This window comes from Helianthus annuus, chromosome 12 (genome assembly GCF_002127325.2).
Source record: "Helianthus annuus cultivar XRQ/B chromosome 12, HanXRQr2.0-SUNRISE, whole genome shotgun sequence".
Lineage (NCBI taxonomy): Eukaryota > Viridiplantae > Streptophyta > Magnoliopsida > Asterales > Asteraceae > Helianthus > Helianthus annuus.
In genome coordinates, this window is record NC_035444.2 from 51,247,656 (window position 1) to 51,275,377 (window position 27,722).

A 27,722-nucleotide genomic window follows, 5' to 3' on the forward strand; every position below is an offset into this window, starting at 1 on the left:
AGCCATCATTGAGCCATCACATTCTTTCTGTTTACATTTGAGGTAACGGTTTTACTTAATACCTCTCGAAACTTAGGTTGTTATATATGATTTTTCAATGTGGTTTTGAAACTTACGGGATAGTAATTGTTAATTTCAGGTAGGTTGGGTATTGAGATCAAGAAATTCGGCGCCACTTGTAGATATGGTTTCAAGGTCAATATTTGGCTTGAAACAGTGACAGGGGACTTTTGTTTCTGAATGTTGTGTAGCTCAACTTATGATTTATATGCCTGATGTTGTTGTCAATTCATAACTATAATGCGAATGTGAATTCATTAAATAATTTCACATTCGTCCCCACCTTTTGAAAATAGCAGGTATGCTCCCTATGGTTTATCATTTTGTTACTCGGATAGTCCCTGAGTAAATGTCAGTTAGTTTGGAAATAGCATGTATGCTCCCTATGGTTTGTCATTTTGTTACTCGGATAGTCCCCAAAGTAAATGTTGGGGGACTATCCGAGTAACAAAATGACAAATCATAGGGAGCATACATGCTATTTTCAAAAGGTGGGGACTAAACATGAAAAAACGTGAAACCACAGGGACCATCCGAGCAATTAACTCTAGATGTAACTAAAAACTTTGCACATTATAAACTACTTAGTTTATTTCTATATCAAACATGTACACTAACACATACTGTCTTTAACATTGTTTTATAAAGATATGTAACTAAACACAAAGAATTTAAATAATATATTATAATATATTTTTTAGTATTTGATTCCGATCGTTATTAGAACAAACTCGTGTATTCACACAGGTGTACACCTAGTTACTAATTATAGTAAATAATAATAATAACAAAAAGACAAAAGGGTTTTATGGGCTTTATGAGTACATATGGCTTTATCGAGAAATCAATAATTAGCCCAACCAACTAATCTTTTTTTTCACATTAGTATATCATGAATCGAGATTTTACAGTAATCATAAATGAAATTAACCTCAATGAACTTTGTCCAATAAAACAAGATATAAATAATACACCCAAATCGATTTTCCATGCAAATATGTCACGATGAATATTACGATAATAGGAAATCCAAATAAGCAAATAAATATAAGATGCTAAATTATATAACATTTAGTGAGCAGAAGATGGTAAGGAAATGCTCTTCAAGAAATGCGCAAATACTGTAAGCGCCAGCTTTGGGGTATCCATTGGAACCTCATGACCTGCCCCTTTCACTGTCAAATATGTCATCCCCTCGTATACTTGACTCCATCCACCAACCTGTACTCCGTTATAACAAAATTGTTAAAAAAAAAAAAAAAAAAGAAAGTCTATACTCAAATTTTAGGTCTCCTATTTTCAACTTCTAGACTTGAGGCTAGATATAAGGATCGGCCCAATATTAGTCAAGACTAAAAGTTAGATACTTTAAGTTTACTTTAAGTTAAACAAAAGAGTTGATTTACTTATATAAGAAATTTGATATTTTTTATACAAATGGGTACTATTTAAATCCATAAAGACATCACCATCTTATTCAAATTATTTTACAATTTTATTTAATATTTCATTTCGTTTTTATGCATAACATATAATATCTAATACATTGTATATTACGATATTAAAAATTCATATGCTATTTTGGATGCAACTTGGTTTTCATAAAATTTATATCTGTACATAAAAATAAAATTAAAAAGTGTGTATTTTATTAAATTAAAAAAATAAACAAATTAAGATGGACATGTACCCATTTGTGAAAAACATAAGAAAAACAAAAAAACCCTCATGTCATCTTTCAAATTTACGTATTTATAAAGTTTATTATATTTTTTTTACCCTTTTTTCATCGTATATTTGAAAAGTAAGTAACTTAAGAGAACGAAAACTTTGTATACAATTCATTTAAACCACATGCTATATTATTTGCATACTAAGCTAAAAAAGACTTTAAAACCATGTTTTTATACCTTTTCCTTGTCATACCAGGCATGCCAGTCATCTAGGGTTTTCAATTTCAAAGCTTTGATAGAGTAACGGGTACCCGTCAATGGCAGTACAGCATCGGTGTCACCACTATTTTATTCACAATGTTTCAAAGCACAGAAGAATTACACCAAACGTTAACATTTGTATATAAGTAAATCATAATTTAATCTTTATCTTCGTTAGTTGTCTTTAAAACACGAAAATGATGGTAAATTACCTAAATACCCATATCCGAATACCGGCCTTGATGAGTTCCTTGAAAATTGGAAGCATTGTCCGGGGTGAATCCGTCCAACTTCCCCTAACGATATCGCTGTTTATTGAAATGAAAAATGTTTATTAATACATGTTTAATAAACGATTATGTGATTAGGACGAGAATTCATTACAAAACAATAAACTACTGCGAGGAAATAAATAGATTTAAATCCTTTGGTTATTAATTACTACTTATATTTGTTTTAAAACTTATATTATACAGACCTTAAAAATTTTCGGTAAAATTTACGCTTGAAGGGAAAAAACAAGTGGGAGTTTGTTTAAAATTGAAACAACAAATGATTTAACTAATTTTGTATTCTCATAATTTTTGTGCTTTTGCATAATATATTCACTTATTTGTTTTGAAATCACATACCTGCATGTGATCCAAGAATAAGGCAATCGTGTAACATTAGCATGAAGAGCCTTTTGTACATCTGGCCTGTTCATGTACATTTTTGTATACTTTATAACGCAATTATTGTTCCCTCTAAACATCCATGGCTGAAGCCAAAACAACAAAACCTAAATCAGTAACAACTTAAAAGAAAATCGGTAACATGTATTGCAAGAAAGCGTTACCAAAGGTAGCGTGGTGCCTAGTTCATGACAAGGAGGGTCATAAATCCCATAAAAGTTGATGTCACCGAATTCAGAATAAGCTCGTAGCAAATATTTGTAACAGTCTCCACTTGGAAACAAGAAAGAGTCGTATGGACACGACTCATTTAATATCTGGTACGTGGTGTCAGATATCAACCCATGGTTCCACCAGAACTCGAATGTCCCAATATTATCATAGTAATCGTCGAGTAACGGGTTCCCCAACTGATATAAGAATATGTTTAGAAATAAAATAAAAAAAATAAAGTTCGAAATTAAAAATTGTTCTTTAAGTTAATAAGTATGGATGGCGTTATCCGCAAGTAACTAATTGCGTACCAAGAAACCTTTGAAGTTTATTTCAGGATTCTTGACACCTTTGTTTAATCTGACTATGATCTGAGATAGTTGAGGAACGTAATGACCTGAAATTTAATAGATGTAGATATCAAATGAAACGCCAAAAAGCGACTGAATTTTGACACAATGTAACAAGGTTAGTCACTTCATATGAAATCCAGTCGCTAAAGAGCGTAAGACCAGTGTAATAATAAAATTTAGTTATGCATACCTGCATAACTTTCTCCAGCAATGTAAAATGGTCTATGTTTATATTGAGGAAATCTCAGAAGCCATTTAACTAGAAATGCATAGGCATCTCTCGCTACAAATGTCACAATCACTAAATTAGTCATAGATATTCACAAAATGACCATTTGATTTGTTTGTGAATATTGGTGTATATTTTAGAGTAGTATACTAAAAATTATTAAAAAATGAGGGAAAACCTGTTCTCTGATCGCCAGTGATTTGATCGAAAGAAGTATTTGTATACGAAAAACCAACCCCAGCCGGCGAATCGATGAAAAGCATGTTCGCTTCTGCTTAAAACCATAATTATAACTCTAGAGAACAAAATAAGAAGTGAGCAAATGCATCTGTTATACATGGCTAGAAAAATTACCTTTGCTCCAAGCATATGGATTTAAGGAAAGAGTTTTCCCATCGGGATTCACCCGAAAGGGTCCCACTTCCTCGAAAGCTCCATAGGCTATTGAGGAGCACCCTGGGCCGCCGTTGAGCCAAAGAACAAGAGGTTTTGTCGACGCAGGGCCATCACTGGCCTCGATCAACCAATAGAATAGGGCTCGTCCTAGCTTCTTATCAACCGTAACGTATCCTGAATACTGATTAAATGTCGCATTTGATGGTTGCCCTGGCAAGTTACGGATCTTGTCTTTGAGGCGTTGGTATCGATGTTGGCGGCTAGCGGCCGCAGTAGCCGCTGTGGTGTAGCGGAGGAGGGTGATTAAGGCCAACACAAAAATAAGGGAATAAGCGTGACCTTTCATCACTGCTAAGCCTGGACTTGGCATGTGTTTGGGAATTTGTGAAGTTATATCTTGCATGGAATAAACATCGAGTGTAGCGTAAGATATGAAAGACGTTGCTTAAACAAAATTTAACCTTTTTAACTAATATAAAATACACATTTTATGTTAATATTATTAAACACAATTTAACCTTTTTAGCTAATATAAAATACACATTATATGTTAATATTAAAGCTAAACTTTAAATTATTAACAATATAGAAATATAACCTATACTCAGAACTTTGCTGCATATTTGATTATTTGTTCGTATTAAGATAAGTATTTGTTTAATTGTTCATATAAAGATATGTATACTACTATCTATATATATAGGGATGGTTATCTTGACAACTTTAAATATTGTAGTAACATTTATATTTAAATTATAACAACAAGACAAAATGATTTTCTCATCAATTAATTCATCCCCTTTCTCTAAATTGTTATTAACAATTTTTTTTTTATAAATATGTAAATGATTAAAACTTAGAGATGTGTAAATGGTAAATTTACACATGTATAAATTTTTTATCTATTGATACATGTAAATTTTAAAACGTAATTTTTTTATGTTATTTAATATCAATGATAAGTGTAAAATTTATTTTTGAATTTGAATGCTTTTTGATTAAATTCTTATGGTTATACGAGTTCTTATTCAATCCTCACCCTTCATGTAGTGTGGTACAAAAGTTGATTTGTAATTTTTAAATTTAAAACTCTTAATCAGACTGAATCCGGTCTCTTTTCAAAAAAAAAAAAAAAAAAGACTGAATCCGGTCAAATTTGGCTGGATATTTAACGTATGTAACACAAGCAAAAACAAAATAAAATCGACCTTCAGAAAGAAATATATTTAAAAATATAGATCTCGAGAAAAAGAAAATGCACATTATGCTTGGCACAAGATCCCACCTTCTTTGACTTTATTTAATTTGTGTGTATACAATTATTATTTAGACTATGAGTATAGTCCTCTCTCCCTCGTCTTCACCTCACCACCTTCTTTTTTTTAACGGTAAAAAACGACATACAAATCACCGTGACACCGAACGTTGTGGCCAAAGTCAACTACTCGTCTACCCGACTACCGCCAGCCCCTTGACTCTCCCATATGCATGGAAACCCGACCTCTACCCGTCCGAAGGCACGACAGTGGAATAATCGGTAAAACCTCACCTCTCATCCAAGACGAACTGGCGCCACCCGTATTCGCCCTTTACTTGAATGCCGCAGAAAATAATAGGAAGAGTGGGAGTCGAACCTGGGTGACAAAGAACACCAAGTGTTTCCCCAACCACTCCACCACTACCTCATTTGCGCCTCACCACCTTCTTCTTCCCTTTTCTCTTCAACAAGAAATGGTTCTCCCCCATCCATCCTCATTCAATAATATTAAGAGAGAGAAGCAGTTTCGGGATGAACGAGGAGAATCCCCCGATTTCACCGATGTTGCTCAAATACTATGCTTGGCACAAGATCCCAATTTGCACTAAACTAGTGAAAATTCTTGTGCAATATGCAACGATCGAGAAAATATATATTTGTTATAAAACAAAAGAAATAAAATGTATTTACAATAATATTAAATTTAGATACACAAAAATTAGTACCACATATATAACTATAATATTAACCAAAAAAACCCTTCAATTCTAAAACAGTCTTCGACTGGGGTGGAACCCGAGACCTTCACTATGGAGGTAATACTGATCCGGTAGTGCAAAAATATCGAAAACAACAAAATTAGCTCATATTGAAACAAAAACAATAAAAATTATACATGTACCAGTACCGAGGTTGTTCGATCGGTATTAATTCAGTTTGATACTATACCGTTGCTTGACATAATTTACGATAATAAAAGATAATTTATATTGAATAAAGTTACGTTTTCATTAAGATTTAGACATAACCATTTCTGTAGAAACTTTTAAAAGCTAACAACCCAAGTTATTTTGTTTTCAAAATTAATTTAAACTTAAGAGTATACCTAGATTTTTTTCTAAGTTAATAAACACAAACTGTAAGAGAAAACCAAATTTAACGGACAAATGAAAAATCATTGAAATTGAAAAAAATGAATAACATAAATACTAATGTTATTTGTTTGGCATCCTTATGGAAATGATACGATATTGATCGTGTTGATACCGATACTCTGTATAGTTTATCATATCTTGAATGCAACTCCATTATAAAAAAATAAATAAAAAATAATATGAATATTAACAATAAAAAATGATGTGTTAAGTACCGGCTAGTCCAATGACATCAAAAAATACTTTTACGGAAACCAAAACTGGTTAAAATGACAAATTGAACACAATAGCGACAATTGTTGTACAATTCTAATCCAGTACCTATAGTGAAACAATGCCTAAAAATATCAAAACCGACTCTTATCGAAACTAAAAAACCATAAAAAGATTATAATTACCGGTAGCGATGTTGTTTGGCTCATATCTATTTGGCTCGGTACGATATCAACCAGGTATAGGTTAGAATATCAAAAATTAGTTTACTTTTAAACGAAACTATTGACAAAAAAACATTTCATTTTCACTATAACTTTCATTTTCTATACAACTTAAGTTAATAAAGCAAGTTAGTATATAAGAACACAAGTTATTAGAAAAAGTATAATAACTTAAGTTAAAAACGCAAGTCAGTATATAAGAACGCAAGTTATTAGGAAAAGGTATAATAACCGATAAATAATACGTTATCAAAACCGAAAACCATAAAAATGAGTACTGGCACCGACGTTGATGCCAATGATGTACGGTGGTGTCGGTTTGGTTTGGTACGATAAGGATACTCTATATAGTTTATGATATTCCGTATAAAACTTGGCTTTTAATAAAAATCATACCGGAATATCAACAAAAAGAATTATTTGGTGCCAATACGGAAAATGCCGAAACTGAAAATATATAAGTAAGCACAAAAACCGAACAATGTGTCGATTACAGTGGTACAATATCGGAAGTAAAAAATAGAAAATGATTCGTATCATATCTTAAAACCAAAAAAATAATACCGCTACTAGAAGCGATGCTTTTCAATCGGTATCAACATTGGTTCGGTTTGGTACGATTCCGATACAATATTGGTAAAGTACTGATACTCAGTATAATTAATGATATAAAAAAAATACTTTATTTTAACAATACTATGTATTTAAATATTTTTCGAATATAACTAACACAAGTTATTAGAGAAAATCTAAATTAAATGTTAAATAAAATATTATCGTGTAACACCACAAATTTTGGTGCTTTGAAGCTCTTAAATCTAATTGGTGAGTTTAATATAGTGGTGCACAAAATACCTGGTTTCGGACTTGAGTCACCGTACCCGACCCAAAAGCGGTTCTGACTCCTACCCGGTATGAAGAAGAATCGGCCCCTACTATATTGAACCTTGTAGTTCCTACCCGATTCCTACTATATTTTCAAAAATCGGGTCTTACCCGGTTCCTACCCTACCCAGTTGTACCTGAGTTGAAACCGGTTCCAATGCTAAAAAATGCTAGAACCGATTCTAGTCGTTAACAACAACAATATAGACTTTTTTTTTACATTTTGATCGTTAGAACTGGTTCTTGGCCATGCTAAATCATTATAACTAGCTGTGGGATTTATTGGTTAATTACCCAACTGGAAAACGTGTAAATGAACCCAAAAAAAACCGCAAAATCAAAAACTTACGAAAATGTCTAAAGCTTGGAGTGACAACAAGGAGTATACCTTCGGACTTACTTTTGTACACATTAGTGTCACACCCTGCCAAGGCTTTAGACAAAAGGAAGGAATTGACTACTTTGGTACATATGCTCCTGTAGCAAGAATATCCACTATTAGATTGTTGGTTGCCTTAGCTGTAATACACAATCTTGTGATTCACCAAACGGATATGAAAACCCCTTTCCTGAATGGTGATTTGGATGAGGAGATATATATGAAACAACTAGAGGGTTTTATTATACCTGGCAATGAGCATAATGTGTGTAAACTAGTTAAGTCATTATATGGCTTAAAGCAAGCACCCAAACAATGGCATCAAAAGTTTGATTATGTGATTTTGTATAATGGTTTTGTATTAAACCAAGCGGACAAGTGTGTATATAGCAAATTTGATGATTCTAGGAAAGGAGTAATAATTTGTCTATATGTAGATGACATGTTGATCTTCGGTACAGGCCAGGATCAAGTTGATAAAACAAAGATTTTTTTGTCATCTTGCTTTGACATGAAAGACATGGGGGGGGGGCGGAAGTGATCCTTGGTATAAGGATCAAACGGGAGACAATGGCATATCGATCTCTCAATCTCATTATATTGAGAAGATATTGAAAAAGTTTAATTTTCATGATAGTTCTCCATTTAGCACTCCAATGGATCCTGTTTTTAGGCTCTCACCTAATGAAGGTGTAGCTGTAAGTCAACTTGAATATTCAAGGGCCATTGGATCTCTCATGTATGCCATGATTAGCACCAGACCATATATAGCTTATGCTGTTAGAAAGCTTAGTAGGTATACTAGCAATCCAGGTGCAAGTCATTGGCAAGCAATGAATCGAGTATTTAGGTACTTGAAAGGAACCATGAAATATGGTTTGACTTATACTAGATTTCCTTCAGTTTTAAAAGGTTAATCAGATGCAAGCTGGATTAACAACAAGGAAGATCATTCTTCCACAAGTGGATGGACTTTTCTGCTTGGAGGAGGTGCCATATCTTGGGCATCTAAGAAACAGACTTTCATAATTGATTCGACAATGAAGTCTAGTGTGTAGTATTAGCCGCAGCTGGCAAAGAAGCTCAGTGGCTAAGAAACTTAATTTATGAGATTCTATTGTTGCCTAAACCTATATCACCAATATCTATTAGATGTGATAGTGCTGCTACTTTGGCTAAGGCCTATAGCCAAGTGTATAATGGAAGTCTAGACACTTAGGTGTTAGACACAGCATGATTTGTGAGCTCATCATGCAAGGGGTGATATCGGTGGAGTTTGTGAGAACTCAACAGAATTTAGCCGACCACTTAACCAAAGAGTTATGTAGAGATCTTGTGCACAAGGCGGCTATAGGGATGGGATTAAAGTCCACATGAGATTTCTCATGTTAAGATACCCATTCCCACCTAATATGACGTTATGTGCTAAAATCAATGCGTAAAGCTTAACATCTAGAAATTAGAACACGTTAGTAGCGTCATCCCAAGGTATGTGTTCAGACCTGCAAGTTAAAGGAGGCTGAAGGTTTTCTTCTTAATAGTTTTTTTGAAAAATTGCATATGCAGGTGCAAGAATAAAGAGCTATCTATATGAGCATGAAGTTTAGCCGCTTCAAGAAGCTAGGACTTGGCTTTGATATGCTCATTGAAGGATGGGACACAGGCTAGTAAAAGTAGTGTTAAGAAAGAACATTAGAGTATGTAAACTTGTGTGTATATTATCTTCATGTATTCACTCAATAGAAAGGGTTCAATCCTCAGCGACACGTCTATATTCGAATATTTGGAATGTGTAATATACTAATGTGAAATTCAATCATCACGATATTTCATTTATGCATAAGTTTGATTGTTGTGAATTTGTTTAAGTTAATCAAGGATTACGCTAAAATGGGGGAAGAATGTTAGATATTTTAGTGTAATCGGGATTGACTTGGTTATTATAGGTATGGGAGTGCACGCTTGTTTGAGTTATTATAATTTGAAATGTACGTGTAGAGCCCGTACTCTACGGGGGTTCCAAGGGGGCAACGCCTTTTTGGCGGGGGTCCAAGGGGCAGAGCCCCTGGCTGGGGTTGAGCTGAATAAAACTGCATCAGAAAAATTTATTTTCTGGAAATTGCCAGAGTTTCGAAATATAAAAAATTGGCAGTTTGGTGGCAGTTTTTTGTCTTAAAATTGAGATAATTGCCATTAGGCAGTTAATCACCCCTAACCTCAAATTTCGTAGATAGTTTTTTTATCACAATTCCCTGGTTTAGACGAATTCTCCATACACATACCCAGCTTCAATTTTTCGAAAATCAGAGTTGTATCCGATTAAATTATTCAGGTGAACCATCGAAATAATTTGATCTGAGAGTGATTACACGCCTATCCAATCATCCAGTTTTCTTCTAAAAATTCCCCAACAGAAAATTGGGGGAAGACAATATATAGAGCCATAGGGTAACTGAAAATTTGGTTGTGAAATAAGAACAGGATTATGTGATTATAACTAAATCAAACACATGTGAAAGGGTTTTGAGACGCAAATATGATTGATGAAGATGGTGGTGGTGTTTAAACTTTAAAGTGGTGTGATAGGTGCGGTTATGGTTATGGTTATGGTTATGGCTATGGATGGTCATTATTACGACAAGAGGTGATACTATTTGTGTAGGTGACCGATGACGAGTAACAAGATTAAAAATATAGATTCTTAAAAAAATAGGTTTAGTTGTTCAGGTTAGTGGAACTTTTTGTGATTTAGTTATTATACAAGTTCTTAAAAATAAAATTAGAAAAAACTAGCTTAATCATCTACAACACACTAATCCAAGTGAATTACAATAATCAAATTAAACAGCTAGTAGATACATAAATGTCACACATAACTGGATAATTCATCATTGTGGGCTAATCCCGCAAGTTCATCATCATCTGCAGTTAAACTTGCATAAGATAAAACAGTTTTAACGGCCAATGATGAATTATCCTGCAAGTTCATCATCATCTGCAATCAAAATGTGTAAGTTAAAATCATCAGTTTTAACCAATATTGAATGGTATGTAACAGAAAAGGGACCATTTGTTTAAGGTACAAAATGTTAGAACGGAAAAATAGTTATTTGTAAATAATGGAGCCATTAAGAATACAGTGAAACGTAAAATATAAGGGCACATTCGTAAAATGAAAAAACCGTAGGGGCATTCCGAGAATTGAACTCGGGACCTCTCGCACCCTAAGCGAGAATCATACCACTAGACCAAATGCCCATGTGCTTTAAACTGGTAAGTTGACTTTAAAATTTGATCCACCATTTTTTATATTTCCGAATATAAAATTGAAATATTAAACATTTCAAATTCTGATTGAGAAGTCCGTATATTTACTACAACTAATAATAACTAGTATTCTACCTGGTGCACGTTGCGGCGGTGTCAAAACGTATAATAACTTGAATTTATATCCTCGAATAAAAACGTATTGTATTTTACCAGACTTGTTTCCGAATAAAACTAAGATCAAAACGTATACCAACTAACTGTAACATACATATTTTAGTTGTTTAATTTGGTAGACTAAACGAATTAAACCTTCTTATATTGAGTTACTTTTTTTTTTAACGGCCAACAAAAATTTTATTCAATTCACGAGCTAGACACCAAATATACAATCCGGGTACCAATTCGCATAAAGTATTCATTGGGTAATAAATTCAGCCACCGAATAACATATATGACGAATAACAAAATAAATGACTTAGTTATTGCCAAATGTAAACAATTATTATCACCTATTTATGACTAGCACACATTGTGGGGGTGGGTACTGAGTCAGCATGTTCTGTGTGAGTCCATGCAAGTCAAGGTAGTTTATTGAGTCATTGTAGTTCATGCACAAAGTAGGTCATGATTTCTTGTTTACTTGAGTCAGTTAATATGCTTACTGTTAGTGGGTAGTTCTTTGATTGTCATGGTAGCTTAGTGGGTCCATGTATATATAGTTATAAAACTAGCTTCCTTATTTATCATTAGAGTAAGAATATGATGTTGAATTTCTAAGTAAATCTTCCTCAAATTCATTCTTCAATCATCCTCAAAGTTCTCATGTCCTATCATCTACCCCAAATTGATACATATCATATGGACACTTGAAGCATAACCGATGACGCATTTCGACGAGTATGTATGCAAGAGGTTGGCTCAACACAAGTCGATTATCAAAGAGATGCAAGCTACCATGCAAGCCCTTCTCACCATGGTTCACTAGATCAAGTTATCCCCAAATTAATTAATGTGTTTTCGTGAGTCATGTGGTTCTTCACACATATACTAACAGCCTATCCCACCTTTCAAACAAGTGACACAAGTCTTTGTCGCTCATCTTCCACCTACAAACACCAAACATACTATACCGACATCAGACTTAGCCCCCTCACCCCTCCCTCTACATAACTACCACCATCACCCGCACCATCATCTAGTGTATATGTTTCCACATCATCTCTGGTTTAGACAACAATTACTACCATCGTAGCACTGCCCTTGACAATTACACTCGCACAATCCACGCTAAACATCACGCCAAAACAAGCACCTTCACCCATACTCATAGCATCACAAAAACTAGGGGTTCGTGGTTCACCCCAGTAATTCTCATCAACAAAGGGTTCTTTATGTTGTCTATCTTTAACTAATTAGGTCATCTATTATACGCATTACTCATCTATCACAGTCGCCTAAGCACAACATCACCATCTCCTCCCATTACTTCACTGAATGCTCACATACGTTCAACAAAATCCAAGCATAGATTTTCATGTGTATCTGTATTTGTAGGTCTCTCTCGGAGGATGAGGTTCAACCTTAACCTTGTTATACTAACCCACTAGCAAGTGCGGAATCCAAGCTAGTGAGCAAACCGGGATGAAACAAGCACAAACACAAACACACAAAGATTCACCGATTAACACCACTTGTATTAATGCAAATGAAAGGTTCCGGTTACAAGCACAATGTTTACAAATCAGCTTTGCAAACTCTCAAAGTATGTGTGTGTGTTCTCACAGCAGGTTCTCTCTCAAAGTGTGTGTGTCTATCGAAGTGTCTACCAAGTCTGCTGTGAACATACACTGCATGGGTATATATACACCCAGCATTGGTTGTCTGTCCGAAGGATCCGATAGATGGTCGAAGGATCATCTATCGATGACAAAGCTGTCGAAGGATCAGCATTCACCTCGAAGGATGATCTATCGAGCATCCATGGAAGGTTCATCGTTTGAGCTCATCGAAGGATAACATTATCCTTCGATGAATCATCCTTCGTGCCAGACAAATTACAACCATATTCAACTGTTTGTCCAAGTCAAACCGGAGGATGGTTGACTTGGTCAAACTTACATGACTAACAAGGACAACGTTTACATCGTGACTGAATACAGACAAAGTACAGACACAAGTGCACCAACAAACTCCCCCTTGGCTGTAGCTTTGTCTCTATCTTCGATGGATGCAGATTTGTCTCGATCTTGATCATCGTTGATCTTCATGTCTTCAAGACTCTGATGTCCTTTCAAGTCTTCAATGTCGGAGGATCTTCAAAGTCTTCACGTCTTGAAAGTAGAGAGTGTATCAACAAACTACCCGTATCATGTAGGAAGTGTGTTGACAAACTCCCTCTTAACATAAGCTCCCCCTTGAGTTATGCTCGTGAAATACTTGATCTTTATGAATGAGATCCTTGAGGTGTTGATGATGGTCCGCGGCAACTCGATCATCTTCATCTTTTGAGTGCCTTCGCGTCGTGTCTTCATTCCGAAGCTTGTCATCGACCATGTTCTCCTAGCCTTTAGAATCTGCACATGCAAGAAATCTAAACGCGTAATGAGAACAACTGCTTGGAATAGTTAGTATAAACAAATGACACACGAATGACCATGTCACAATCAAACACCGTCCGACAGTTTGAAAGTTTAATAAATTTGTCAATTTTAGATTCTAACTTTCAAAATTTGCAAATTTCGACCGTTTATGAAGATTTAGTCAATTTGGTTTTCGTTCAGGTTTCAGGTAACGAAGACTCGAGCTCCAACATCGTACGATCGAAAATAAAATAGAAATAAAATCTTTTTGACTTTTATAAAGTTTATATTAAAGCACACCTAAAATCTTTTTGGTATTTTTAATATTTGAACTGTAAAGACTGAAAGCAGTAAATAAATATATACTGACATTCTTTTTGCGAGTTTCGAGGGTAAGAGAATCATATCAGTGTACGGTCATGCCAAACGCTTCTGTTGTTCAATTAGTTAACATTAAGATAAGCATCCTATAACAATTATCGGTATTGTTGTCCACTTAAGCTCAACTTATCAGATGTAATCATGGAGAGGAGATACGTTAAGGTATGATTTATACTTACCGACCGGTGTTCATCCACATCACGACACATTCCCGTATCAAGGTATGCACGAGGGTTCATCTTACCGGTGAGTATACCGATTATCATCTGTTTGACCGTATATGATGTGAGATTCTCACTTATTTTGATTTGAAAACAAGCCCTATGTGATATAATCACTTATTGATATGGAACTTGATTTTCATATGCATGAGGGCACAGGAGCAAGTCCGTGAACAGGTCAGTACTTCCGTACAGCAGAGAGACGAACTTGACTCCCGGAAAAATGTGATATATTATCACTTATTTGTTTTGGACATGTGATTGTTTATCACTTATTGAGGTCGAATGCAGTATGTAATATGTACACGTATGTATAGTATCATGGAAGATCTAGACTTGCGTCCCCGTTATTTTTCGGTAAAAAATACAACCATGATACCCAGATGATAAGCAGCATAAAGACCGAATATCTCAGAACCTCAGCAATCTATCAAACGAAATTTCGGTACTAAGACCATATGCCAATGAATGGTTCCCACCTGGTCTTCAGTCGATTTAAGTTTATATCACCCTGCACACTTTAAAATGATTGTGAGCCTACCGATACATCTTATATAGAGCTGCTTATCGTTTTTCATTTAAGGTTTAAAGAGGTTTGGATAGACCACTGATGTACTATCATTTTCTCTTTTGCTCGCCAGGAAACTCATTTTTGTTTTTCTATTGTTTTTGTGTTTTTGAAATTTTTCGATGTTTTTGGATTTTCAGATTTTTGGATTTACTCCCCCTAAAATCAACAAACTAAGACAAATTTAAAACACAAAGGTATTTACAAAAATGATTTTCCGATGTTGGTTTTACTCTTGCTTGACCTTAATGCCGTTTACCAATAATAAAAAGTCAAATCTTGATTTGTCAAATGCTTTGGTAAAAAGGTCGGCACGTTGGTCATCGGTGTGGACCTTAACAACATCGATTAGCCTTTTCTCAAAGCAATCACGTATGAAGTGATATTTGATTTCGATGTGTTTGGTCTTTGAGTGCTGCACAGGATTTCTAGTGATCTGTAATGCAGCAGAATTATCAACGTAAATAGGAGTAGTTAGGAATTCAAAACCGTAGTCCCGCAATTGTTGTTGGATCCAAAGAACTTGAGAGCAACAACTTGAGGCAGCAATGTATTCAGCTTCGCATGTTGATGTGGCGACGCATGTCTGCTTCTTGCACTGCCATGTGACTAGGCGATTTCCTAAAAACTGACATCCAGCCGTTGTGGATTTGCCGTCGATTTTGCATCCGCCAAAATCAGAATCACTGAAAGCGACCAATTCAAAGTTATTATCCCTAGGGTACCATAGACCGGTGTCAGGGCAACCCTTCAAATAACGAAAAATCCTTTTTACAGCTGCAAGATGTGAGGCCTTCGGGTTGACTTGATATCTGGCAAGCAGGCACGTTGGGTACATTATATCTGGTCTTGATGCTGTGAGGTAAATAAGAGATCCGATCATTGCGCGGTAATATGAGGGGCTAACAGCTTCACCCTTCAAGTCTGGAGTAATTCCGTGATTTGTCGGCAATGGGGTACCAATGGGCATTGCATCAGACATCTGGAACCGGTTCAAGATGTCACCAACATATTTAGTCTGATGGATGAATATCCCAGACTCAGTTTGTTGTACTTGTAGGCCCAAGAAGAAGGTCATTTCCCCCATAGCACTCATCTCGAATTTATCCTGCATAATGCGCTCGAAATTCCTACACAAGACATCATTAGTAGAACCAAAAATAATATCATCAACGTATACCTGTACCAGAAGAAGATCTCCATCTTGTTCTTTGATGAAAAGAGTACAGTCGATAAGACCTCTTCGAAAACCGTTCTCCAGCAGATAGTGAGATAAGGTTGCATACCAAGCTCGCGGTGCTTGATGAAGACCATAGAGAGCTTTGTTGAGCAACCAAACCCGATCGGGATGGATAGGATCTTCGAAACCTGGAGGCTGTTCGACGTACACCTCTTCTTCAACCACACCATGTAAGAATGCACTTTTCACGTCCATCTGATAAACCTTGAATCCTTTGAAGGACGCATAGGCTAGAAAGATTCGAATTGCTTCGAGACGTGCAACAGGTGCATAGACTTCGTTGTAGTCGATCCCTTCAATCTGACGAAAACCTTGAACGACTAAACGTGCTTTGTTCCGGATAACAACTCCGCGGTCATCCTTTTTGCATTTAAACACCCAACGGGTACCAATCTTCTTGTATCCAGCAGGTTTCTCTACGAGTTTCCAGACACCCAGCTTCTGGAATTGTTGCAGTTCTTCCTGCATTGCTTCAACCCAAAAGTTATCTTTCAAGGCTTCTTTCCAAGTTCTTGGCTCTTCCTGTGAAACATAACACGCGAAAGACCAATCGTTTTGTTGCCCGGATTCTCGAATTGCTGCATACAAGCCTGCATTGTTGTTGTTTCGCAACATGTTTCTTGTTTGAATGCCACTTTGCACATTTCCTATGATGTTTTGTTGAGGATGGGTATTATGAATCCTTGTTTCAGGATTTTCTCGAACTGGAATATTTATACCCAGGTTGTTGAGATTAAGATCAACAACCAAATCAAGGCCCGGAATTGACGAAGAGGATGATGCAGTAGCTTCAGCTGTTCTATGGGTATCCACTGGAGGAGTACCCTCTGAAGTACCATGAACTGCTGTTGTTGGAGCTTCTTGATCTGCATCTAGAAATTCATCATCCTCTGAAGATTCGTTTAATTCGGCAGCATCGTGAAAATCCTCATTGTCGAGAGTATTATTGTTCACCGAAGATGGTTCTTGATTGACAAGAATTGGACGAACCACCGGTGAGACTGTTGCATTGTCACTCTCGAAAAACATCCTTGCCGCAACACTTTCTTCAACGGCTTCAACATTGATCGAATTGAAAAAGTCATCGTACTCAAACATCCAAGGCTGACCAGGACATTTGACTGGCAAAGTGTGCCTTTGTACTCTGACCTCAGACCATTCCTCGACCCTTTTAGTCTCTAGATTCCAGACTCGTAAGTTAGGGGTGGCATACCCAAGAAAGTATCCATCAATTGCTTTTGCCCCAAACTTTCCATTAGGATCGATGATTGTGCATGGAGCTCCAAACGGTTCAAGATAAGACAAATCTGGTTTCCGTTTTTGAAGAAGCTCAAAGCAGGTCTTGTTGTGCCTTTTGACTGTAAGGACTCGGTTCAATGTGTAACATGCAGAGGCCACAGCTTCAGTCCAGAATGGAATGGGCAACTGCGACTCTACCAACATTGTCCTAGCAGTCTCGATCAATGTGCGGTTCTTACGTTCAGCGACGCCATTTTGTTGAGGAGTATAAGCTGCACTAAACTCATGAAGAATACCCTTTGAAGTGCAAAACTCCGCCATGGCATGATTTTTAAATTCAGTACCATTGTCGCTACGTATCCGCCTAACCTTCAACTTATACAAATTCTCAATCTGAATGATCAAGTTTTTGATAATGCCAAAGGTTTCACTCTTGTGTGCCATGAACGCCACCCAAGAAAATCTTGAATAATCATCAGTTATCACGAGGCAGTATTGATCACCCCGAATACTCTTGTGCTTGACAGGACCGAACAAATCCATGTGCAAACGTTCAAGAGGAACTGCCACCGTGTTGATATTCTTAGTAGGGTGCTTCTTCTTTGTTTGCTTTCCTTTCTGGCACGAAACACAGACGTCTTGAAGATGGAAATTTTTGAGAGGAACACCATTCACCAACTCATTTGATACCAAATGATTCATTTTGCGTAAGTGAATGTGACCCATTCGTCTGTGCCAAGAGATAGTGTCTTTTTCTGTGGCTTTGGAAACGAAACAAGTTGCTTGTGCAGACGTAGTAATAGCTTGGCTCATATCAAGGACGTACAAATCATTTATCCTTGGAGCTGACAAGAGAATCCATTCTTTTGGAATTTTGAAGCCCGACTTCAGCACATAGCATCCATTAGCATCAAAGTGTACTGAGAACTGCTTGTCACAGATTTGAGAAACACTAAGAAGATTGTGATCAAGTTGTTGCACAAAGTTGATCTTGTCAAAGCTGACAATCCCGTTGGATATCATTCCTTCACCCGTTATATAACCACCTTTATCTCCAGCAAAAGCAACATAACCTCCTCTAATAGATTTGACGTCGTAGAGAAGCTTCATGTCGCCTGTCATGTGCCTGGATGCCCCACTATCAACAATCCAATGACTACTCATAGTTCCTCCTGGAACACCCTGCACATGAACTCAAATGAATTAGTTGGAGATGGGGACCCAAGCCATTGTGGTCTTGGGTCTTCCATTTTCATCAATGACAATAACTTCTTGTCTTTGATGGTTGGTGAATTGTGATGTTCCCCCTGATTCAGTAACCGATTTTGGTTTCCAGGTCTGTTTTGTTTTACCAGTGTCATTCTTTAAAATTTTAACTTCTTGATTGTCTGAAGTTTTTGAATTGTCTGGTTTTACAGAAACAGCTGTTTTGTTAACCACATCGGTTTTGATCGCCATTTCAATTTTCTTGACCTGTTGGCGTTTCTGTTTCTTTTCCCTTTCTTTTATAAGGCGGGGATCTTGTTTTGCAGAAACAGATCGCTTACGGTCATTTTGGTCACGGGGAGCATCAACTTTTTCTTTTTGCTTATGAAGATATGGACAATTTCTAATTATATGTCCAATTGTTCCACACTCAAAACATGATCTTCGTTCTACAAACCCCGAAGTATCATGTGATCTCTTAGCCGATGATGTTGAACTTTGTGAACCCGAGGTACTAGGCTTTGAACTGTTTTGTTCATTTCTTTTCAAAACAGTAGCTTTCTTGACAAAATCTAAGTTAGATTTATTTTCAAATGTTTCAATTTTGTCCGTTCCCGTCGATTTCACAAAGTTTACATTCTTGTTTTTCTTCTGATTCGGCTTCTTTTGAGTTTGAGCCGGTGATTTTCCTTTTGGCTTGGTGTGATTTTGCTGTTTCTGCACTGTTGGTAATTTCTTGTTGCCATATTGTTTTCGAATTTCGTCCTTTGGAATAGGAGGACACTGTGTAACTGTAACACGTGGTCCTGTCTTTCCCAAAAACTTACTAGTCGAATTCTCAAAGACTTTACTGATTAAGGATTGATTAACATTCTTAATAGGAAAATCTTTGTCTGAATAAATCTTATCATCACCAACAAGAGTGTACAGCAAATTCACACTCTCCGACTCTTCTGTAGATGAGGACTTGATTGCAACAGTCTTAGCAGGTTTGCAGGAGGATCACATAAAATATGATTCTCAAGAGGTATGTCCTCATTTTTAACTACCGCATCAGACTTTGCTGAATCAGTATCATCAGATTCATCATCAGAAGAATTAGCATCCTCAATCACAACTGGAGGATCCTGATTCTGTTAAGCAGTTACAAATGTATCTGCTGACACATCTGAATCTGAGGATACTTCTTTCTGGTATCCGAGTCCTGCTGCAAACTCTTTCACATCTAGAGGCACAGATGGTTCAAAGAACACCCTGTCCTCCTCATCCGGCATGGCATCATAATTATGTCTCACTGGTGGTGGACAATTCTTATAGCCTATGCACGTGACATCCCTTTTCTCCTTTTGGACATCAATGATGTGATCCAACACATAGCTAGAACTCAAATAACTATCTAACTTGAGTTGGATTGCCTCACTTTCCGTTTTTACACAAGCCATTTCTTTTTGCATTGTCTCAAGACGAGAGATATACAAATTAATGTCCGTTTGTTTTCTGGAAACCATTTTAGTTAGTTCGGTTTTATCTTTCTTTAATTTTTCGATTACCGACTTAAATTCCTTTTCATGGTTTTCGTAAAACATGTTGGCTTCAGTGCATTTGGAAAGGTCCACAGTCAATTTCTGATTGTGAATAAAAGTCACATCATACTTTTCTTGCAAAGCTTCATGCTTACTTTGCAAGTCACTCAAATTCTCATTCACTGTAGTATGTTTGTCTTGCAAGTCAAACAAGCTAGCTTGTAAAGCATCATGTTTGCCTTGCAACTCAGACATACTTTTCTCTACATCAGCACATCTAGCACGCAATCTATCACATTCATGACAATTATCAACAGTGGGTTCATCGACACATACCTGACTAGATGAACCGTCGACATTAGCCATAAAGGCCGAATGGAGAGAAGACAAAGAATAAGCAGCTTGATCCACCAAGATAGATCTTCTCTGAGGTTCTGCTGCAGCTTCTCCCAAAAGTTCATCAATATCTGCATCGATTGCTGCATTTGATGTCTCACCCACATGATCATCGCTCGAACTTGAGGATTCTTCATCTGAACTCCTGCTATAACCCGAAGAGTCTTCATCCTCAGAAGATTCACCACCATTGGCGGAAGATTCTCCACCACTGGTGTGAACTACATCCTTTACAACTTGAGCAAAACATGCTGTTCCATCGGGAGCATCACCACCCAACTGAATTGACCAGTCACAACCTTCATCCACCTGAACCGCAAGTGCCCGGTTGGTTTGGTTGTTGACGGGCACAAATGTACGCTCATTGTTTCTGTTCTGCTGGTTGCCTTGATTTCTGAAGGGGTTTTGGTTCCCGTGCTGTGCTGGCTTTGTACATTCCCTTTTAAAGTGACCCCGCTCACCACAGTTGAAGCACTTCACTGCTTGTTTATCGAACCCATACTTGGTGTCTCTCTTACTCTCCAAGCTGGTTCTGCCAGTACTTTCCATCAAATCCTTTGCTCTTCTCACAGCACTAGCAAAGGCCCACTTGATATCCATCAAGTCCATCTCTTCTTTATCAATCTGCCGATAGTCTTCTTGTGTCAGATTAATGTTGCCAATCTGACCTTCTATTAACCCACAGTACGCGCTCACTACAGTGTTAAGCAGCTCCATGTGTTCCTTAGCTACTTCTACACTGACTTTAGAGAAGCTTGAAGTGTCGAGCTGTACTGTACTTGGCTTTGATTGTTGACCAGCAGATGATGTTCCTCCATAACATGCACGTTGTTGTTGAGCAGGAGGAGGAGGAGGTGGTTGTATTGGATTTCCATACATGTCTGTGGTGGGAGGTGGCTTAACAGGAACTTGCACCGGATTGCCATACATATCCGTGCTTGAGACAAACGCCGTTTGGAGTGGAGCATGTGGACTGGTTCTTGCAGACGAAGTACTGGAAGTTCCATAATACATTTCTGGATTTTGTGGCAATGGAACTCTCTTCGCCTTTAATGTTTCCTCCTGATCCTTGTTTTCCAAAAGCTGCACGAAGTCGTTGATATTTGTAGTTCTCAACACTCCGTTATACTTCAGGATTTCCAAGAAACTACTCCATTGGGGAGGCAAAGCATCAGCAAACTTCTTCACCACTTCTGCTTGAGTTGTAGCTACACCAAAATTATTCAACTCAGTAAGCAAATGATAAAACCGGCTTGTCATGTCTCCCAAGGACTCCTTATCCATGCACGTGAAACAGTCAAATTCTTTCTTGAGCAGATCATGACGCAATTGACGTGTTGCTTCATTCCCTACTCCTCTGGTTTTCAACCCGTCCCACAACTTCTTAGTTGTCTTGAAACTGACAAACTGGTGGTAGATATCCTTGCTCAACGCCTGAGTGAGAATGGCGTATGCTTTCTTTTCCAGATCATACGTTTTCTTTTGATCTTCAGGAAGATCGGCAAACGTAGCAGTATCTGAAGCAGCAACTTCTATAGCTTGATCGAAATCTGTGGTGAAACTTATCCACAGTTCGGTGTTTTGACCAAGAACGTATGTACGGAATCTATCAACCCAGCCCGGATATTCATTTAAATGCATCAACTTCGGAGGTCGATTCAAACTTCCGGTTTCACTTTCGCTCAATAAGATGCTTTGGATGCTCGGAGTTTGATTCGATACTAATGCCCATTGACTTGACGATATGGCATTTGCTTGTGAAGATGTAGACACCGGAGACTCGGCCCATGAAGGTGATAGGCTTGTACATGTGTACTTTCCACTATCGGGAGCCGGTGTACCCCACCATGAGGGAGTGGAACCTGAACTTGTATATTTTCCACTGTCTGGAGCCGGATTCCACCAATTCGGATTCATGATTTATAAGAAAAATAAATGCTAAATGAATATTCCGAAAGATCACACACAGCCGAAAGATCCTGGTTCGAAAGATCTGAAAAACAGAAACTTGTTAACAATAAACAGACCACAAACGAAAGATCAACACTTGTTCGAATGATCAACAGTGTTCGAAAGATCACTGTTGACTTTCGAGCAATGGTTTTGAAAGATTCAAAATTTCGAAAGATTCACACTTGAAAGATCCTTATCTTTCGAGATAAATCCTTATCTTTCGAACAACTATCCTTCGAATAGATTCCTGGAACGAAAGATAATGCTTAGACTTCGAATGACTACTCGAAAGATGCTTATCTATCGAGCTGTCTTTGATCGAAAGATGGTCTTTCGATGTCGAAGGATATCTTTCGAATGCTTCTGACACACTGACACTGATGTGACAGGTTGGTGAAAAGGTGATGGGTTGGTGAAGTCAACTTTCGGTAAAAAGGAATGGTCAGACCTCACCTTTCTACCAACTTTGATTTTCAAATAAAATATTACCCAAAATGGACAATCTTATCCAGAAACCGGTCACCGGAACTATGACCGGAATTTGGCCGGAAATCACCAAGACCCTTAAAAAACAAGTTTTAAGTTACCCAACCCGCTCTTGAACACTCCTGGTTAGTTTAGAACACGTTTTCCAGTTTAAAATGCAAGAAAACCACCAAAAACGGGTGCTAAACCAAGTGTCCAAACACACCAAGAACTTGAACAAACCCGGTTTTAAACAAGGTAAAGAGCCTTAGCTCTGATACCACTTGTAGGTCCCTCTCGGAGGATGAGGTTCAACCTTAACCTTGTTATACTAACCCACTAGCAAGTGCGGAATCCAAGCTAGTGAGCAAACCGGGATGAAACAAGCACAAACACAAACACACAAAGATTCACCGATTAACACCACTTGTATTAATGCAAATGAAAGGTTCCGGTTACAAGCACAATGTTTACAAATCAGCTTTGCAAACTCTCAAAGTATGTGTGTGTGTTCTCACAGCAGGTTCTCTCTCAAAGTGTGTGTGTCTATCGAAGTGTCTACCAAGTCTGCTGTGAACATACACTGCATGGGTATATATACACCCAACATTGGTTGTCTGTCCGAAGGATCCGATATATGGTCGAAGGATCATCTATCGATGACAAAGCTGTCGAAGGATCAGCATTCACCTCGAAGGATGATCTATCGAGCATCCATCGAAGGTTCATCGTTTGAGCTCATCGAAGGATAACATTATCCTTCGATGAATCATCCTTCGTGCCAGACAAATTACAACCATATTCAACTGTTTGTCCAAGTCAAACCGGAGGATGGTTGACTTGGTCAAACTTACATGACTAACAAGGACATCGTTTACATCGTGACTGAATACAGACAAAGTACAGACACAAGTGCACCAACAGTATTTGATGGAGCATTTCTTGTTCTTGGATGCGAAGTATTCTCTTCAATGTATCATATTTGTGTCGTCTCCATAAATGCAATGATAAAAAATAAACTGATTTCGTTGTATGAAGATGATGATTTCATGTTGAATTCGTGTTGAATTAACGAGTTGAAAAAAAAAACTAGAAAGCAGATCCGTGAAGTATTTGAAAGGAGTCGGAAAAAAATTAGTTGTGTATATTAGACAACAAAGTAAATATGGGGTCAAGTTATTCTACAAAAGCTCCTAGTTGTAAGAAGTGTACAAAGGATTTATAGAGTGACAATTGTCCAATAACCTGATATTAAACCCCAGGGCCGGCCCAGAGGGGGTGCAGGGTGGGCCACCGCTCAGGGCCCAAACCTTCCGGGGGCCCGATTATTTTTAAAAAAAAGTTATATGTATTAACTGTGTATATCTACACTTTGTTTCAAGTGAATGAACAAATTGGAAACTTGCTTTGGTGGTCTATGTTCCCAAATTAAAACAGCTGGATGGATGATGAATGCTAAAGTTTGATTCCCCTCCAAGGCATTTTTGCCTAATTTATTTTTTTATCTTTCATTTTTTTTCCCATTTAATTTTTCCCTTTTTTTTTTGTTCCCCCTCAAGGCTTTTCAGCCTAATTTATTTCATTTCTTTCCATTTAGTTTTTCCCCTTTCTTTCTTTTCGTTTTTCCATTATTTTTCTATTTCAATTTCTATTTTAATTCTTAGTTTTGTTTTTCATTTTAAAACTAAAATCTTATATTATTATTTACTTCTTTTTATTCTTTTATTTTTTTTAAATGATTATAACTAAACAACTATTTAAATTTTTTCTTTCCTTTTATTTTATAATTTAAAACTAATTAAGCAAAGACGCTTTAAAAATATTATAGATATATTTTTTTAGATTTTTTATTTTAGTTTTCACGGTGAATGTATTAAAACAGACAAAGTTTTCATAAAAAAAGGTGTATTTTAGCGGCCCATTTTTTTCTTTTATTCTTATGTTCTCTAGTATATACATATGTACTAATTTAAATAAATTTATTTTTTCTTTCTAAAATTAAGTTATTAACTTTATATTGTAGGGGCCCGTTTTCTTCCGCTCGCACAGGGCCAAAAATTTTTTTAGGATTCTCGGAGACGGCCCTGTTAAACCCACTACATCACCACCCAAAACCTAAACACCCACCCCCACCTCACCCCACCACCACCCAAAAACCTAGTCGACAATCCTGTTAGCGACACTCTCTTAATGCAAGTTCATATTGTTACTGGTGATACTTCCCAGGTCACGGTCTAGTTTAATAATTTCAGGCGACAATCTTGGTATCGATACATCCTGAACACAAGGTCAAATTGAGCAATGCTAACTTGGCGACAATATCTGGCGTTAGTCTAGTTCTCAGGCGACACACACTGTCAGCGACACTTACAATTCCTGAACGCAAGTTCAAACTAAACAACACTAAGCTCAACAATATTGTCTAACGGCAGTCCAGTTCTCAGGCGACACGTACAATATTCAGGTGACACTCTCCATTTACTAGCGACACTATTTAAAAACTGGGTCACGATCTAGGCCAAAAAGTCCATGTCTTTTACATCACTTGGGAGCCCTCAAACACCGTTCCATGTGGTTACAAGGTCACTTTAGTAAACTTGTTCTTTATTGTCTGTCTCTACAATGCCTCTGGATCATCTACCTTAAGTCTCATTAAAGTCCAAGAAGAGTGAGAGGAAGACTTAATGCGGTTACAAGAATCCCCTCAAATGGAAAATAGGGAGCTTAAATTTGTACAACATCAAGGAATTGTACATCGAACAATGTTTTATATCTATTTTTTTATTAAAAAGGCCTATATCATTATTAATTAATGAGTATCATGATACACTTCACATTTCTAAAGTATGGACTAGCATGTATCTTATAAATTTCTCTTACTGTTAACTATTAATTAGTATCAGTTTTTACCATAACAAATTAATTCCCTTGGAAAAGCTTGGCCATAAAACTATCCAAAAGGAGTTGATTTTATAGCGGATAATAATCAAGCTTTATATCAAATTTCAACTAAATGTAACAATTTACACCAGTCTTCTAGTTACGCGTCTCAAACAACACCTCTTCAAAACCATAGTGTGATTGCCACTTTAAAGGTAAAACACTAGAAAGATAGCATTAAATTAAAACATTACTTTCTGGAAGAAAAAAAATAAACTAATTTTTTTCAAATATCCAATATTTAAATTCATAATAAAAAAAAACTCAAGAATTTAGGGGTGCTGGTCCAACCCAGCACTTTTACACAAACCCGAAACTGAAAATCATGTCAGACAAAAAACCCGAATACAACACAAATATTCACGGTTTTTCTCTACACGACATGCTAGACTCGAGTTTATTTTTTAAACCTTAGGGGCGATTTTGGCAATTTACTCTAATATAAAACAATTGACCCGCCAAAGCAAAAGTTCAATATGATCCTCAACTACCCGTTACCCAAAATAGCAAAAACCCCTTCAAAACAATAATATATCTCCGCCTCTAATAATTTCAACAACAATTGAGAGATTCAATCTTCTTGTTCTTCAATTGTAGGTATATTTCTTCTTCAATCAACATTAATGTGTGCATCTATATTCTTTGATTTATTTGATTAATCTTCTTCTCTGCAATGAATTTATGGGCCTCTCTGTTTCTGATTGAAATGCCAAAAGAAATAATTGGTTGGGTGTTTTACATGCAGTTTTTTCATTGTTTCAGTTTGATTTTTATTGGGTATTTATTCAATATTTATGCATTGTTTTTTTTTTTTTTTTTTTGTAATTGTTTTGAAGATGATTCGACGAGCTAATGGGGAAGAAAGGGGGATGGTTTTCGGCGGTGAGGAAGGTTTTTAACGCTACTAGCGATTCGAAGGAAAAGAAAGAAAAGGTTTTTGTTTCTTTGGGTTAATTATTATGTTGTGTAGATGTGGTTTTGACACTTGGTAATCTTATGTTGTTATTGTAGAAAACTAGGAAAAGTAGTTCTAAGAAATCATGGTTTGGAAAGCAAAAGAATATCGAATCGGATTCTTCACAAGCAGAATCTGCATTTGCCACTCCTGCACTTCTTTCTCCTCCAGCTGAAAGGGATGATGACCTCAAGTTTGTGGAACCCGGGGCTGAGACGAGTGGGCCCACTGGACCGACTGAACCAGAACATGAGCGAAAGAAACCCACAAAGCCTGAGAATGATCTGAGCAAACCCATAAAACCCGTGACTGAGCAGAAGAAACCCACAAAGCCAGAGAATGAGCAAAGCAAACCTGCTCATACCATTGGCTTCGCGACTGCACGGGCAGCGGCAGCGGCAGCAGCTATTCGACGCTTCTTGGGTAAGTCCAAGGAGGAAGTAGCGGCCATTAAAGTTCAGGCAGCTTTTCGTCGTTTCTTGGTAATGTTTTCTATGTAACATCCACTTAAAATCGTTTTATCGTTGCATTGTAAACTCGCTAATACAAAGATTTTGGTTGTTGGGTGTTTGTTGTTTTAAGGCTAGAAGAAAGTTACGCGCTTTGAAAGGGCTTGTGAGATTAAAAGCGTTGGTTCAAAGCCAATCGGTGAAAAGACAAGCAGTAACCACCTTAAGATGTATGCAGACTCTGGCCCGTGTACAGTCTCAAGTTCGAGCAAGGAGGATTCGAATGTCGGAAGAGAACCAGGCCCTTCAGAGACAGCTTATGCAGAAACGCGAGAGAGAGCTCGAGAATATGAAATACCAAGTAT

At 37.0% G+C, this 27,722-nt stretch overlaps 2 protein-coding genes and 1 non-coding gene across 3 annotated transcripts in view; 1 reads left to right on the forward strand and 2 right to left on the reverse strand.

Moving 5' to 3' along the window:
* Positions 1-948: 948 nt before the first annotated feature.
* On the reverse strand, positions 949-4,218 carry LOC110894996 (serine carboxypeptidase-like 27). The gene is made up of 9 exons (XM_022142256.2): positions 3,818-4,218; positions 3,642-3,734; positions 3,425-3,517; positions 3,193-3,278; positions 2,833-3,078; positions 2,627-2,754; positions 2,207-2,302; positions 1,971-2,076; positions 949-1,281 (listed from the first exon to the last, which is right to left on the reverse strand). Exons 1-9 carry the CDS (start codon positions 4,203-4,205, stop codon positions 1,132-1,134), a joined length of 1,386 nt encoding a protein of 461 aa, XP_021997948.2. The 5' UTR covers positions 4,206-4,218; the 3' UTR covers positions 949-1,131.
* A 6,940-nt stretch (positions 4,219-11,158) lies between these two features.
* TRNAP-AGG lies at positions 11,159-11,230 on the reverse strand. Its single transcript has one exon. It is a non-coding gene; the product is annotated as a tRNA-Pro (tRNA).
* A 15,210-nt stretch (positions 11,231-26,440) lies between these two features.
* The window catches only part of LOC110894995 (protein IQ-DOMAIN 1), a 19,888-nt gene continuing 18,606 nt past the window's right edge, over positions 26,441-27,722 (forward strand). Inside the window, exons 1-4 of the mRNA XM_035981265.1 lie at positions 26,441-26,550; positions 26,790-26,886; positions 26,965-27,390; positions 27,491-27,718. Coding sequence (XP_035837158.1) covers positions 26,806-26,886; positions 26,965-27,390; positions 27,491-27,718 — 735 coding nt within the window. The 5' untranslated portion in view covers positions 26,441-26,550; positions 26,790-26,805. The remainder of the gene's footprint in view (positions 26,551-26,789; positions 26,887-26,964; positions 27,391-27,490; positions 27,719-27,722) is intronic.